A 15,192-nucleotide genomic window follows, 5' to 3' on the forward strand; every position below is an offset into this window, starting at 1 on the left:
TATTTATTTTTTTTGAAAAAAATTACTTCATCACTAACTAATATTTTGAGAGAATATATATATAAAGAGTTTTTTTTATTTTTATACTTAAAAATAGTTTTTTTTTTTTTTTATATTTCTACAGAATTCTATACAGAAATTCTTACAATAACTAATGGAGCAACCTAAATCGCAACTAAAATCCGTATAGCAACCCACATAGAAACTACCAGAGCAACCCAAACCGTAAATTTATATAAAAATAATAATATATAAAGTAATTTTCCTATATATAATTATGAAATTTAATTAAAAAGTAGTATGTGGGAATATGGTAAGTAATTTTTGGAGTTGTCTACAATTGAAGTAATTTTTGTAGAAAAATGTATCAAATCTTATGTGGATGAGAAATAAAATAAAAAAAAAATTATTTTAAGATAATGTGTGTATTTTGACAACTATAAATATTGCCTTTTATTGAAGATGCTCTAATAGTAAATTGCCATCTAAGTTGCTTGTGGGAAGTGGTCTCAAGAGCAGCTGAGGTGAAAGAAGGAGAAGTAATATTTTTATTGTTATAGGAATTGCTATCAAAAAAGTAGGACTATATAAGTAAAAACTTTAAGATAAGAATGTATTTTCTTTTTTATATATATATAAAGAAAGGTAAAACAAGTATTAAGAAGGATTCATTAAACTAACAAAATAGATTCCAAGTCAATGTTTCTCTAGATTTTTCTTTTAAATTAAAGAAGCTTTTTTCATGTTTTATCCAAACAAACCTCAAAGTAACTTTGAGACTTCAAAAACTCTTCTAAAGGCATATCAAACAAGCCCTTTGTCATATTTGATCAAGATTTTAAAGCATGTCATGGGCAAAGTTTATAATAGAATCAAGTTAGATTGTTATGTTGCAGTGATAATTTCACAAATATTCTTTGTTTTCTTTCTTCTTAGTCCTATTTTTAAGCATTCATTTAAACTGCCTGATATTGAGGCAATAATTGATTTGTAATCAATGTAAGTATATACCATAACACAATATTATGTTTGAAGTACTCACAAACTAGTTGTAAAATCCACTTTCATGTGCAAATGCAAAATTTCTAAAGTATCATATATCTCTCTTGCTCTATTGTGAGATTTATCACTAGCAAGAAAAACATGAGTTTCATCTCTATCTTCAATCCAACTACATCCAGGGCTCTTTTGCATTCCTCTATCCTTCATTAACTCTCTCATTTTAGCTAGATCATACCACCTTCCTGCATAGGCATATAAGTTAGCTAACACAACATAGTTTCCGGTATTATCTGGTTCCAACTCTATTAGCTTCTGTGCTGCAACTTTTCCCAACTCAACATTACCACACAGAACACAGCCTCCAAGCAAAGCACCCCACAAAACCGAATCAGGCTCCATTGGCAGTCTTTGAGTAAATTCATAAGCTTCATTAAGTTTACATGCTCGACTTAGAAGATCGACAATACATGTATAGTGTTTAAGCGTCGGTTTAACATTGAAAGAGCTCATCAAATCGAAGAACTCATAGCCCAACTCAACTGATCCAACATGGACACATGAAGAAAGAACCGATAGGAATGTCACAGAGTCTGGTCTAAATCCATCTTCTAACACTCTGCGAAATAAGGCGATTCCTTTCTCGCCATAACCATGCATTGCATAAGCAGTAAGCATGGCATTGTGGGATACCAAATTAGGATTTGAGATCCTGTTATAAGCCAAAAATGCATACTTTAAGCTTCCACATTTTGCATACATGTCTACAAGTGCTGCTCCTATGTAAACATCAGAATCATTCCCACATCTGATAGAATTTGCGTGAACTTGCTTACCGCGCTTTATAGTAGCCAGCCTCGAACAAGCTGATAAAACAATACCGACGGTGTATTTGTCAGGCTTCAAATTTGAAGCCTGCATTTCAGAGAACAATTCCATGGCTAAATCAAGATGATTATTTTCAACATGGCCAACAATTATACCATTCCAAGTGTATAAATTTGGCTTAAAGCCATCTTCCTTCATCCTTTGAAGAAATATTGGGATTTTTTCTATTTGATTGCAGCGAGAATAGCCCGATATCAAAGTGTTCCAAGTAGTGATATCCCTTTCCCTAACTTCATCAAAACACCTATGTGCAGCCAGTAGTTCATGGCATCTACAATACATTTCTATAAGGGCACCACCCACAAAAGTGTTTGATTGCAAACCCCTAATAAGGGCATGAGAATGTATCTCTTTCCCTTGTCTCAAAGATTTCATATCAGCACAAGCTGTAAGAACACTGCCTAGTGTAAAAGAATCAGGTTCTATCCCTTCCCCAAGCGATTCTCGAAATAGACACAATGCTTCATCAAACAAGGAGTTACTGACATACCCTGAAATTATAGAGTTCCAGGAAGTTACATCCTTCTCAACACCCATCAATTCCATATTATCAAATAATTCCCTGGCATTTGAGATATCACCATTCTCACAATACCCGGAAATCATTGTATTAAAAGAGACACTACTCTTCATTGAGAAGTTCAAAAACATCTCCATAGCGCTTCTCATATCACCACACTTTCTATACATATCAACCAATCCATTAACAAGAAAAGGGTTTGACATAAATCCATGCCTAGTAATATAGCCATGGATTTCTCTGCCAAGACTTAGCCGTTGTAGTCTTGCGCAGGCTGGAAGGACACTGGCCAATGTTCTTGCATTTGGCTCAAATCCTACTGCTTGCATTCTAAACAACAACTCTATGACTTCATCATCATAACCATTCCGAGAAAAGCCTCCAAGAACCGCGCTCCACGAAACAAGATTAGGCGTTAACTTATCCGAAGCCATTCTATTCAAAAACTCCAAAGCCTCAAACACCATACCATTGGCAGCACAAGCAGTAACAACAGAATTCCATGAAACACAATCCTTTTCTGGCATTGTTGCTAAAACTTTCTTGGCATCATCTAAGCTTCCACACTTTCCATACATATCGATCAAAGCATTACCAACATAAATGTTATCAACAAACTGAGATTTCATTACAATCCCATGGAGTTGTTTACCTAATTCCAGTGCCCCAAGACCAATACTAATCTTAAACAAAACTGGAAACACAAAAAAATCCAACCCCATATCCTCAAATTGAAATTCTAAAAGGAGTGAAAGAGCTTCTCTGAAGAACCCCAGATCAACATTTACGCCCAAAAGGGCTGTCCAAGCATTACAAGTTTCTTTGGGGCATTTTATCGAACAACACGTATGCTTGCTCCAAACAACCGCATCTCCCATACATCTGGAGAAGCTTAGTTTCCACAAACTCATGCCCCAAAAACCCATTTTTGACAGAGTGAGAATGAATCTGCTTCCCCAAATATGGGCATTTACAGGAGTCAAGAAGAGAAGCATAAGAAGTGGAATTGAGTGGTTGGTCAAATGAGTAGGAAATGGAGATGGGTTGGTCAGGTCTTGGAAAGGAGAGGGTAGTGAGGTTGTGAGAGTGAGTAGTAGTAGTGGAACCATATCTTGGAAATGATGGTGGTGGTGGTGAGTGAGTACTGAGTAGTTCCAATGGGTGAGCAGACATTGGAGCCGACCATGTTCAAGCTGGAGCACAATTTTACTTCCCAAAATCACCCTTATTTATATAAAACTTTTTAAGAAAAAAGTTTTAGATGGAATAGTAAATAGCAAAATAGAAGGAATACTTACACTACATACTTGAAATTTTTATTTTTTTTTTACTTTTATAAAGCGGAACTTTTCTCAAAAATACTGTATTTTTTTCTCAAAAATACTGTGTACTGTGTTAAGTTTTCACTGTTATTCTACTGTTATTTTTTAGTTGTTCCACTGTTGTTTTTAGTTGTTCTGTTTTGTGTTCTACTTATATTTTATAAAAACACAGTATTTTTGAAAAAAAAATTTGTGTGATAGTATTTTTGTAAAAATTAACTCAAATTCCAGTATTTTTATAAATTTCCCAAATAGAATGGGAGTTTGGAAAAAATTTCGGTAAAAAAATAATATATATAGTTAAGTGTAACAAATTATATAATTCATGTAGTTTTGCCGCTAATATCTTAATAAGAAATAATATATATGTACAGAGGCAAAGTTACTTATCAATGTCACCTTGCTTTTCTAAAAGAAAATGTCGCCAAGGTTGCCAAGGCTTTGACTTTGAGGAATATTGTCAATCAATGTCGCATCTTTGGGTTTGAGAATATCTGGTTTGAGTTTGAGTTTACACTTCGCTAAATATGTTATTACAACATTTGTTAGTTAAATTTGGTTATCGAGTTATTCTAATTGTATTTAAAATTTGATTCTAATCGAAGCTATTGATAATGGATGGCAAAACTGGAACATAAATTTTACAAGTTAGGGTCGGACGTAGATTAAAAACGGATCAACACGACTTGACATGAAATAAAAACAGACTAAACACTATTATAAGAAGCTCTCAAAATACACTCCTTAGCTAAAATAAGGAGCGAGATTTGAAAAAATAAACTTCAACCATAGAAAAAATAGCTCTATAATAAAAAATGAAGAAGCTCCCTATATATTGTAAGGACCTCCTTATTTTTTTTTTGTTAAACTTTATTAATAGTATTTTAATCAAAAACACTATTATTTTTTTATTATTTTATAAAATTAATTTATACTTGAAAATTTTAAATAATCAAATATTAAGTAAATTAGGGAAAATAATTGGAGATTAATAACAATAAATATAACTTTTTATTTTAATTTTTTTTAACTATTTTAGTTAAAAAATTGAGAATATATTAGTATGTTATCTACTTAGCTAGGTATGTATAGGATAAGATATGCACTATAGAGATATTTTCATGTTTTTTTTTTCTTCTGAAATTCATATACAGTAGACTCTCTATCCAAGAATACACTTGGGACCAAGTAAATTATATTCTAATTGAGAGATTATAACTAAATAGAGTTATACTAGAAAAAAAAATTAAAAAACCAAAAATATCAATGTAACAATAATAACAATAAATAATCATTAATACTATACAATAATAAAAATATTTTAGAGTAAATATAATATTCATACATGTATTATAATTTAAAATAAAATTATTAATTTTACATAAATAAATTTACAAAATACATATATATATTTTATTAAGATGTAATTATTCTTATATAGAGGTATATTTTGGTAATACGGGACTTAAAAAATATATAACTAATTACAATTTAGAGGTTATTCTTATTTATAACTGGCCCAAATTGGAACTTGATTTTTTTATAACAAATTAGAGGTTATTCTTGAATAGAGTATTCTTAAATAGAGGTTCTACTGTGTATATATATATATTCATGTTAAATTATTGAATATATATTTATTTTTCCATGCATGTCGATTAATAATGCAAAACCCTACATATACATATAGGATATAGCTATATTATCCCTATTCTATATATATAGAATAATAATGATATCACTAAGAGTATTCCAATGCCACATCATGATTTAATGTTCTTCTCTTATTAATTATTTCTAAACTTACAATAATTATTTTATAATGTAAATCATCACAAACAATAATTCTAATAATTAATTACTAAATTAAAATATGAAACTCAAAATTAAATTACATAAAATATTAAGTTTGAATAGATATTTTGTCTCTAGTTTTTGGCCAAAAAAATATGCTTCCTTCAACTATTACCGATGTTAAATTAAATGTTCTTCTCTTATTAATTATTTATAAACTTTTACAATAATTATTTTATAATGTAAATTATCACAAAAATAATTCTAATAATTATTAAATTAAAATTAATATGTGAAACTCAAAATTAAATTACATAAAATATTAAGAATAAATAGATATTTTATCTCTAATTTTTGGGCAAAAAAATTATGCTCCCTTCAACTATTATTGATATTAAATATTGCCATTCAACTTTAAATGTAATAATTAATAATTTCATATCGAAACTATAACCACTATATCATATTTTATTTATCAATTAACGTTCGAGGGGTACCTAAAATATATGCACGGGTCACAAATATTTTTTATTTTCAATTTTTTTAATTAGAAAATTGTAATAAAAAATTTATTAATGCCCCCTCAAATTTTATTTTATTTTTTGCATTTTGGCCTCTCTCATATATACTTTCTACCTTCGTTCCTTATAATCATAATTGTTGGAGTAAAATTACTAATTACTCAGAACTTAAAGGAAATCTAACATAAATCTCATAAATTAACATTCCCAACAGTAATTCAAAAGGTACAATCCTATTAGTGATCAAATTTTTGGGCGAAATACCCTATTTATTTCAAATATTAATACAACTTATTTCTTCTAACAATTTTTTTAATTATCGATTTTCTTTTTCCTTTGCACTTTGAATTAGCTATAGCCTAGTCCCCTAAACTCTATAAATATATATAAAAATAAAATAGATAAAATATTCTAATTAATGAATGCATAATGAATGTTATGATTTTTTTTTAATGAGTGTTATGATTGGTAGTATATAATTGTAAGAAATCTTGGGGAAATAAGTGTACATATGTACGTGTATATATATCAAAGCAAGCTATATATATTATATACTAGCTAGCTACTATCTCTATGTAAATATATATATAATTGCTATATATGGTGCTTTCATAACAATGAGGTAAATTTTGACAATGCATATATTTTGCCTTTGATCAATTCCACGCATCCCAAAGAATTATTTAATAACCCACAATACCCACTACCATTATTATATATATGTATAAAATTAAAGTTCCAATTTTTCAGCGTCATAATTCACATCATTGACAATTTTGACATTATAAAAAAAATTATATATATATGTATTGAATCATTGAAAATTTGTATATGAGCAAAGGAAAAAAAGACAAAAAATGAAGAGAGATCAATCAAAGGATGTGTTAGTAGATATGGGCTAAATCAATGAACTCATCCTATTACTATGTTGAAAGAAAGAGATGAAGAAGAAGAAGAACCCTAGCTAGTGCTAAACAACTAATTAGACAAATTAATATATATTTTTTATTTTCACAAAAAAACATTAATAGACAAAGAAAGATATAATTAATTAAAGAGATAATCTAGGTTTCTAAGATATTGTCGTACAAGAAAACAATATAATAAAAAATGTTAGGAGTGTAATATTTTGGGAGAGTGGAGCTAGAATATTTTCTCATTATTATTATTATTATTATTATTAATGTATATATAGTGTAGAGCATGGTTATCGAGGAGAATGTTTGCATGGGTCCCATTTCAAAGACAAAAAAGAAAATAAAGGAATGCCACTCAAGTGTAGTAGCTAAGCTAGAGTGTATTTTTTTTTTAATTATTTTGAATTTCATTTTTAAATATTATGAAATAAGAAGAGAATATAATGGAGCTCATCTGATTATGGAGATGGTAATTATTGAATAAGATGGAACCATATTTTGTAATAGGATCTCACTATTTTCGTCGGCAGAACAATTTTTTGTAGGTTGTCTAGTCTACTATATATATATATTAATGGGTGTAATTATATATATTAACTCTAGATATATTTATAGCCAAACTAAGAAAAAGAAATTTAAAATTAATGTATGGCATCACAAATATATGATTATGCATTGCTGCATACAACTTATTTTGTAAACTATTGAATAATTGAGATAACCAAAAGTACTAATTTAATTAGTGAAAGAAATTTGATAATATATATATAGTTGATTATACGGTGTAGTAAGTGTTATCAAATATATAAAAAATCAAATACATTTTGGCAACAACTCACTATACATTATACTATATTTGTTCTATATATATGGGGCAACCTATGATGAAAATAAATATATGGATGCACTTCTTCAGTGTTTTCATATTTAGAGTTAATTTATTTCATTATATGACAATGAATATTGTAAATATGTAAGATATCATCTAAATTTTTAAAAATTTCAAAATAATTTATTCAGCGTAAAATAAATCTTAAACAATCCAATCTATTGCATATCCATAATTATTTTTATTCAAAACTTTAGAGAATGCACACTATTATATAAAGAAAATTGAAGGTACACCATAAAAGCACCCTATACTTAATTATCATGAAATATGATATCTTCTAGCCTTATCTCTTTTTTCATTTTGGTGTTTGGGAAACTTAAATTAGAAAAAGTGAGGTGAAGAAGAAAAAACAGAAGAGGGGGAAGAATATATAATTGTAGTGTGTAATTAATTTAAGAAAAGTATTGCTAAAAGATACTAGTTAGAGCACATTCCTGCATATCAATATCCCTATCGACCTAACTAACTATCAAATTCCATATATAATTTAATGTAATAATTTTTAAAGAATACCACTAGTTAATCACAAAATAATATATCTACAAAGTGTTAGACACTACTAATACTCAATAATAATGATTTTAATTTAAATAGAATTAAGAATGAATGTGTCATACCTAGTGTGTTGTTTTGTTTACACATGCTATAAGGTATTTGTTTTTGGTGATTTGATGAAAGGTTGCTTTAATGGGGTGGAAGAATCTGAAAGACCAAAACGGTGCTGAAAAGACCCGACACTTCTGACCTGTATGCAACTCAAAAAGAAAGCAAAAAAAGAAAGAGCAAACTTTTGTTCTAAAAGCATTCAAACCCATCATTCATCATTTCATTTTTCCAAATCAAATAAATAAATAACATCTATATAATTACGAAAATAACAATCTCTATAATTTCCATTCACAGATCCCAGTAATTAAGTCAAAAATTATTAATATCAAACCAAATAAATAAATAAATTAAAAACTATATATCATCATCATCATAAAATTTGAGAAAGTACCACACACACTCACACATATATACCCTTGAAGCTAACCTAAAAATAAAGCTTCAAAAACATACACATTAATTCACTAAAAAAAAAACAAATACAAAATATTAAAAACAAAAGTACAAAGAACCCATAATGTATCCTAAGTTGTTAGTTTTTTTCTTTTTTCAAGAGCTAGAAGGAGAGAAGATTCAAAGCAATAATATTTAGTTACCATCAAAACGTTGTCGTTTTCACCAAGATCCACCACCTAACATTCCATTCCAATATCCATTTGAATTATTATTACTATGATCTTGATTATTATCTCTTTCTCCTCTACCACTTGTAGTTGTTGAAACTTGCTTCATATCTTGATGATTCTGATGATTGTTTGGAAACAGAAGCCTAGCACCATTGATATGATCTTGACCCGACCCGAACCCGGTTTGATGATGTTCTTGCCCGTACCCGTGATCCAGATCAAAGCCAAGAGATGAAGAATTATTATTATTATTATTATTATTAGGTTTGAACTCACCTCCCAAAGAAAACCCATTATTATGATTATGATCAGAATTATTAGCCGGTGGCATGGCCATGAAGGAGCTCATTAATCCTCTTGAAGCCATACCAGTCTTCAAAAGCTCCATAGCCGAGAGTTGTTGTTGTACTGATGAACTCGTTGTTGTTGTTGTTGTTGTCGTCGTCGTTGTTGTGTCAATATTAGGGTTTTGATCCACGTGGACAAATCTTGAGAGCGTGTTTATATCATGATGATGATGATGATAATGATGATCGGACGGTTGAGGTGGGAAAGTGAGGTTAAGATCTTGACCTTGGTTATTTTTGGGGTTTTGTTGTTGTTGTTGTTGTTGTTGATGAGTAATTATATTAGGGAAAGTAAATGGTAATGGTAATAAATCATGATGATGATGAAGTTTTTTTGTTTGTAAAGAAGAAGAAGAAGAAGGTGGTGATGATGTTGTTAATGGTGATGGTGATGATGATGATGAGGATCTTTTGTTCTTGCGTGAACCTCCACCCACTGGAACATTTCTCAAAGAACCACCTTCAGTCCAATACCTTCTACAAGTTTTGCAAAAGTATCTTGGTTGAGTTAAGCTGTAATTGTTGTAGTAACAGAATTTTGTGTTGGTTGAATTGCACCTTGGACAATTCACAGCTTGATCTTTTTGTGGCCTTGTAATATTTCTTCTCTGATCTGATGATCCTAACATATTATTATTACTACTACTCTTAATAATAATATCATTCGAGCTGTTGTTGTTGTTTGAACCTAATTCCATTCTGGGTTTATTATTATTATTATTATTATTATTATTAACCACTCCAATACCCTGAAAAATTATATAAAATAAAAAACGAAAAAAGTCATGACTTTATATTAATAATAATAATCATTATCATCATAAGAATTTATATAGAAAAACAACAACTAATTACTCAACTCCTTTTTCTGGGTGTGTGTGATTTGGTTAAAAAAATAAAAGAAAAAGTGATATATAGTACTTTTAACTTTCAAACTATATATACTTTGAAGAAGAAAGATCTATATATCTTTTTTGTTTGAAAGACAATATAAACAACAATAACAAACAAAAAATTCAGATAGTAGAATTAGTGGAGGGTTGAGCAACAATAACATCATCTATATCTTTTTGTGATGAGAAAAAAATAAAGTGGAAACCTTTTGAAGCTAAAAACCAAACAAGAAAATTTTAAAAAGAGAAAACTAACTTTATTTGGTTTTTTTTTTTTATAAATTAAAATAGAGAAGATGATATTTGATGCAACTAATAGGAAAATTTAAAGCTCCTTTAGTTTAATTACCTGAGGAGGCCAGTGAGCTGTGTCCATGGAGAGAGAGAGAGAAGAAGAGGATATGTATGAGAAAAACAAAAAAGTTTATATGGAGAAAGAAAGAAAGGAAAACCAGTACCCACTTTTTGAATATGTATGTGATATGGTCTTATAAAAAGCTAGCTGGAAGAACACTTAGCTTTAGAGAAGAGATGGGATATGGGGTGGTTCCATGTGTTGGCCAACTATGACAGACAGAGAGAGAGAGAGAGACTAGTCTCTACAGCCACATACAATTTATTCAATTAATTTAATTCTGAGAGTGTTAATTAATAATTACAAAGAGTATAATGGTAGGTATGTATTACTATGAAGTTGCCACTTATAATTAGTCACTAATTTTTTATAATTTTTATTAAAATAAAATAAATGGGACTTAATATTAAATTTTATATTAAGTATCAAAAATTTCTTATGACTTCTTGATTAATTTTCACACTCGAAATTACATGTTGGAATATTTTTTCATAGCGCTCGGTATTAATTATAATTATAATATTATTCCTATAAATTTTTAAAAAATTCTAAATAATTTACAGTACTAAAAATAGAAATCTTAATATTCTAATTTACCACGTGTATTTAAAAATTTTCAAATTTATTTTTCGACACTGTAAGGCTGTTTGGCTTTACAGTTTAAAAATTGTTTTCTATTTTTTAAAACTGAAAACAGTTTTTAAAAACTATCAGGAGTCGTTTGGTAAAAATTTTTAAAAACTGTTTTTTAAAAATTGAGTTTTAAAAAACTAGAAAACAGAAAACATCAAAATGTTGTTTTTAATTTTCAAAAAGAATTTTTTTTGTCTAACATATTATATTTTATATTTTGCTCACATACTTGGATCCTAGACCCGAAACCATACCCGAACCTAGACCCGGATGGGTTAATGTCATGGTATGGTGCTAAAATATTGATTTTTTTCGTAAATTAAAATCTAAAAACAATTTTAAAAAATTTGTGACAAACACCATTAAAATTTTAAAATGACAAAAACTGTTTTCTATTATCACTTTTAAAAACACAATTTTAAAAATTGAAAACTGAAAACACAGCTAAACAAACTAAACTATTTGATATTTTTCAAAACTTTACATAAATTATACTGTGAGTACAACGACTACTACTATAAAAATAGTATTACCCTATTTATTTATTTATTAATAAATGTAAATTTATATATATTAATTTTTGACATTAGTCAATCTTAAATAATATTCTTCTGGTGTGTCTATATTATGCGTTTTTTAATAGTACTACTGTTCTCACTTTATAGCGGCTCTTTCACTCTCTTTTTCTGATAACAAAGAGAAAGAGAGTGTTTTTTTTTCTTTCTTTTTTTACTTTTGATTACCTTTTTCCCTTTTTCTCATTCTATCAATATCTTTATAACTTTAGTGTGTGTTTCCCTTTTTTTTTTCTGATTATTTATCACTTTAATCACTTTACTATCAGGATCTAGGTCGGTTTTAGGGTTATTATAAAAAAGTAAGAAGAAGATGGAATAAGAGAGAGAGAGAGAGAAGAGGGAATATATATATATAGTTGAGGTTTGACTATATATTGTATATGTACATAATCTTTTTCATATCTCAGCAGTAGTAGTACTAGTGAACATATATATAGTTTGTGAGTTGTGCTCTGAACCTTAATATGTAACAATCCTTTATAGTAAAAGAGTTTCACCACAGTACTGCACGCATTCCCTTTTCTTACCAATTTTACTTAAAAGTCCAATATTAATTTTCTCCCACTACTTTTATTACAACATAATTAAGATCAGAGAATTGAGAAAATGAATATGTTAATTTACAATGATTACTAACACTTTGTACACTCAAATTATTATTAAATTATATATTCTTATTAATTATAGATATTTCCAATAAGATCACACATAAGTGTAATTTACAATATATAATAGTTGGAGGGTATAAATTTTTTATTAAAGTTATTTAATTTGCTAATAAAAATTTTCATATGAATGTACATATCAAAAATGTGTTTATTATGTATTAATCATTAAGTATAGCTAACTTTATGTACACATTATAATTTGTACATAATATTTTCAGGTGCCTACGGTGTAGATTTTGCTTACTCATCATCTAAGGCTACATTGCAACAGCTATAATCTATATATTAATATATATCTTTATATATTAAAAGTGTCTATCTAACGGTATTTCTTGGTTTAACATTCTTGGTTTAACAGAATATATTTAAAAATAAAAGAATATTCTGTTAAATTTAACGATTAAGTTTGATCTCCCGTTAAAAAATAAACCCAATAATTAAACCCAAAAAATTAAACAATCTTTTAAATAAACAATCTTTTAAATATTAATAATCTCTTTTTAAATTAAAAAAATCATCTTAGCCACATATCTCTCTAACAAACCTATCTTGGGAGAATATTAATAATTTTTTTATTTATTTTTTAAAAAAGAAAAATATAGATAAAATATCTAGAAAAGATAATATAAAAGAAGATTGATTGTGTTGGCTTAGAGATTTTTGGGCTTGGGCTTAAAAAAATAATAAAAAAAAAAAGATGAAATGGGCTGTAATTAGTATTTACCTTATTTGTTTGTGCTTATTTTTAGTTTTATTTTTAATTTTACCACCGAGAGGAGAAGGTTGAAAAATATTAGAATATGAAAATATTATTGGTGCTTATTAGTAATTTGCAAAGAATGTGAAAGTCTATAAATATATAGTTGTGTAGCTATTATTAGATATGAATGAGATAATAGAAATTTTTTCAATTAGAAGATTAATGTACATTTTACTATTAATAACATACATTATTATAACACAACTATGTTTTACTTACTAAATATACTGACATATATTTTATTTTTATAAAACAAATCGTTTAAATAATTATACTATTTTAATTATTAATTAAAATAAAAAACTAAAATATTAAATAAAACTAACATTACGTGGCTTGACACGTAACAATCACCTAGTATATATATATATATATGCGTTATTAAGCATCAATCAATGTGTTCAACTCTTTCTTTCTATAGATATATGTCCCTCTTAGTGATGCTAAACCCACTCTGCCTAATAGCAACTATATTGCATTGATATATATACTATGTGAGGAAGTATGCGTATATGTATGTATAAGTGTTTACATATATATATATGTATGTATAAGTGTTTACATATATAGTGTTTCTTGCTTTATCTTTTGAGATTACATTTATATGTAATTTACTTGTTGATGTTATGAACTACTTTGTGGGCCAATACCTTTTTGATTATTGGATGTTTATGCTTTCAGTTAGGCTTTGTTATATTCTCGAGAATAATGAATTGAAAGTATGTAGTTCATATCTTGTTGTGATCATTGTATTTTAAGTATATTTACTAAAAGACAATGATATTTTGTTGGCTTAATATTTTAAGCAAGTTTAGTGACACTTACTTATTTATTAAGTAGTGTATGTTTAATTTCACTGGCTTATTTATTAAGCATCGCAGTATCAGTGAAATTGAGGACTGATAAGGATATTATGTTATTTTTAAATTGATCACATGTTGAACATAATTCCTTACCACACTACTAGACTTATTGACCATGTCGATTTAATACTTTGGTATTTGTGATTATGAATGTCTTTTGTTGAGTTAAAAACAATATGACTGTCATAGTTCATTATCAAAGGTTAAATTGGACCGGTATGTTGAGATGCTATCAGAGAACTATCATTTTTTAAAGTGGCCACAAATGTTTTTCTGTTGTTCAACCCATGAGTCGTTTTCAAACAAAATTATTTTGATATATAATATATATGTATTAAAATCAATGTAGCCCAAGTGGGAGAATGTTAGACTTTTATTTGGGCTTACATTAAATTTTATTGGTTTTATTAAAACTTAGGTTGATTGGATAGTTCTTTGCTGTGTTAGCCCATGTTGTTGGTGATCAATTGTTAATGGGCTTAGCATCTGTGTGTAAAGTCTAGGTGAAGCAGAAGTGTGGGATTTTCTAGTTAACTGAAGCCTTTGATGAGCAGGCCCAGTCCAACTAGGGTTTTGTAGCTAAGTCCCCTCCCTAACTCTATAAATACATATTGTCTCATCACAATTGTATACCTTTTGATAATCAGATAAATAAACTGCTTCTGATTTAGAGATCTAGGGAGGAAGACTTAGTTGATAGTATTGCACTATCAAAGTGGAGTAACTGCTGTGGATCAAACAGAGATAATTGTTATGGATCAATCAGGTACACATACTTAATTATTATATTTGTGTTCTATCTTATATACAAATAGATCTTGGGTTTATTATTAATTTTTCTAACATAAGTGTTTACATATATATATGCAGTCGATTTTGTGCTTAAAAATGTAAAACACGGAATGTATTTCGTTGTACGGTAAGTGGATCTCAGGATACGTTATAATGTGTGTGAATTTATTTATGGGTAATGGGTCCCAAGCTACGTTACTATTTTTTAACCGTAA

General features: G+C 28.2%; 2 protein-coding genes across 2 annotated transcripts; both read right to left on the reverse strand.

Annotated features, from left to right (window-relative positions):
- Nucleotides 1–955: 955 nt before the first annotated feature.
- LOC115715584 (pentatricopeptide repeat-containing protein At2g13600) lies at nucleotides 956–3,622 on the reverse strand. Its single transcript, XM_030644222.2, is given in 2 exon segments — nucleotides 956–3,219; nucleotides 3,221–3,622. Coding segments are annotated over 2 exon segments (2,541 nt in total). The 5' UTR covers nucleotides 3,581–3,622; the 3' UTR covers nucleotides 956–1,038.
- Nucleotides 3,623–8,787: 5,165 nt separating this feature from the next.
- LOC115715591 (dof zinc finger protein DOF4.6) lies at nucleotides 8,788–10,962 on the reverse strand. Its single transcript, XM_030644232.2, has 2 exons — nucleotides 10,678–10,962; nucleotides 8,788–10,184 (listed from the first exon to the last, which is right to left on the reverse strand). The coding sequence occupies exons 1-2, from the start codon at nucleotides 10,702–10,704 to the stop codon at nucleotides 9,078–9,080; spliced, it is 1,134 nt and encodes a 377-aa protein (XP_030500092.2). The 5' UTR covers nucleotides 10,705–10,962; the 3' UTR covers nucleotides 8,788–9,077.
- Nucleotides 10,963–15,192: the final 4,230 nt, after the last annotated feature.

Source organism: Cannabis sativa, chromosome 5 (assembly GCF_029168945.1).
Source record: "Cannabis sativa cultivar Pink pepper isolate KNU-18-1 chromosome 5, ASM2916894v1, whole genome shotgun sequence".
Classification (NCBI taxonomy): Eukaryota; Viridiplantae; Streptophyta; class Magnoliopsida; order Rosales; family Cannabaceae; genus Cannabis; species Cannabis sativa.

Excerpts from the sequence above, each read along its gene's own strand:
- LOC115715591 (XM_030644232.2), bottom strand. The coding sequence starts at position 10,704 with ATGGACACAGCTCACTGGCCTCCTCAG. Across the intron at positions 10,185-10,677 it reads CAGCTCACTGGCCTCCTCAG|GGTATTGGAGTGGTTAATAA; the intron begins GTAATTAAACTA and ends ATAATTTTTCAG.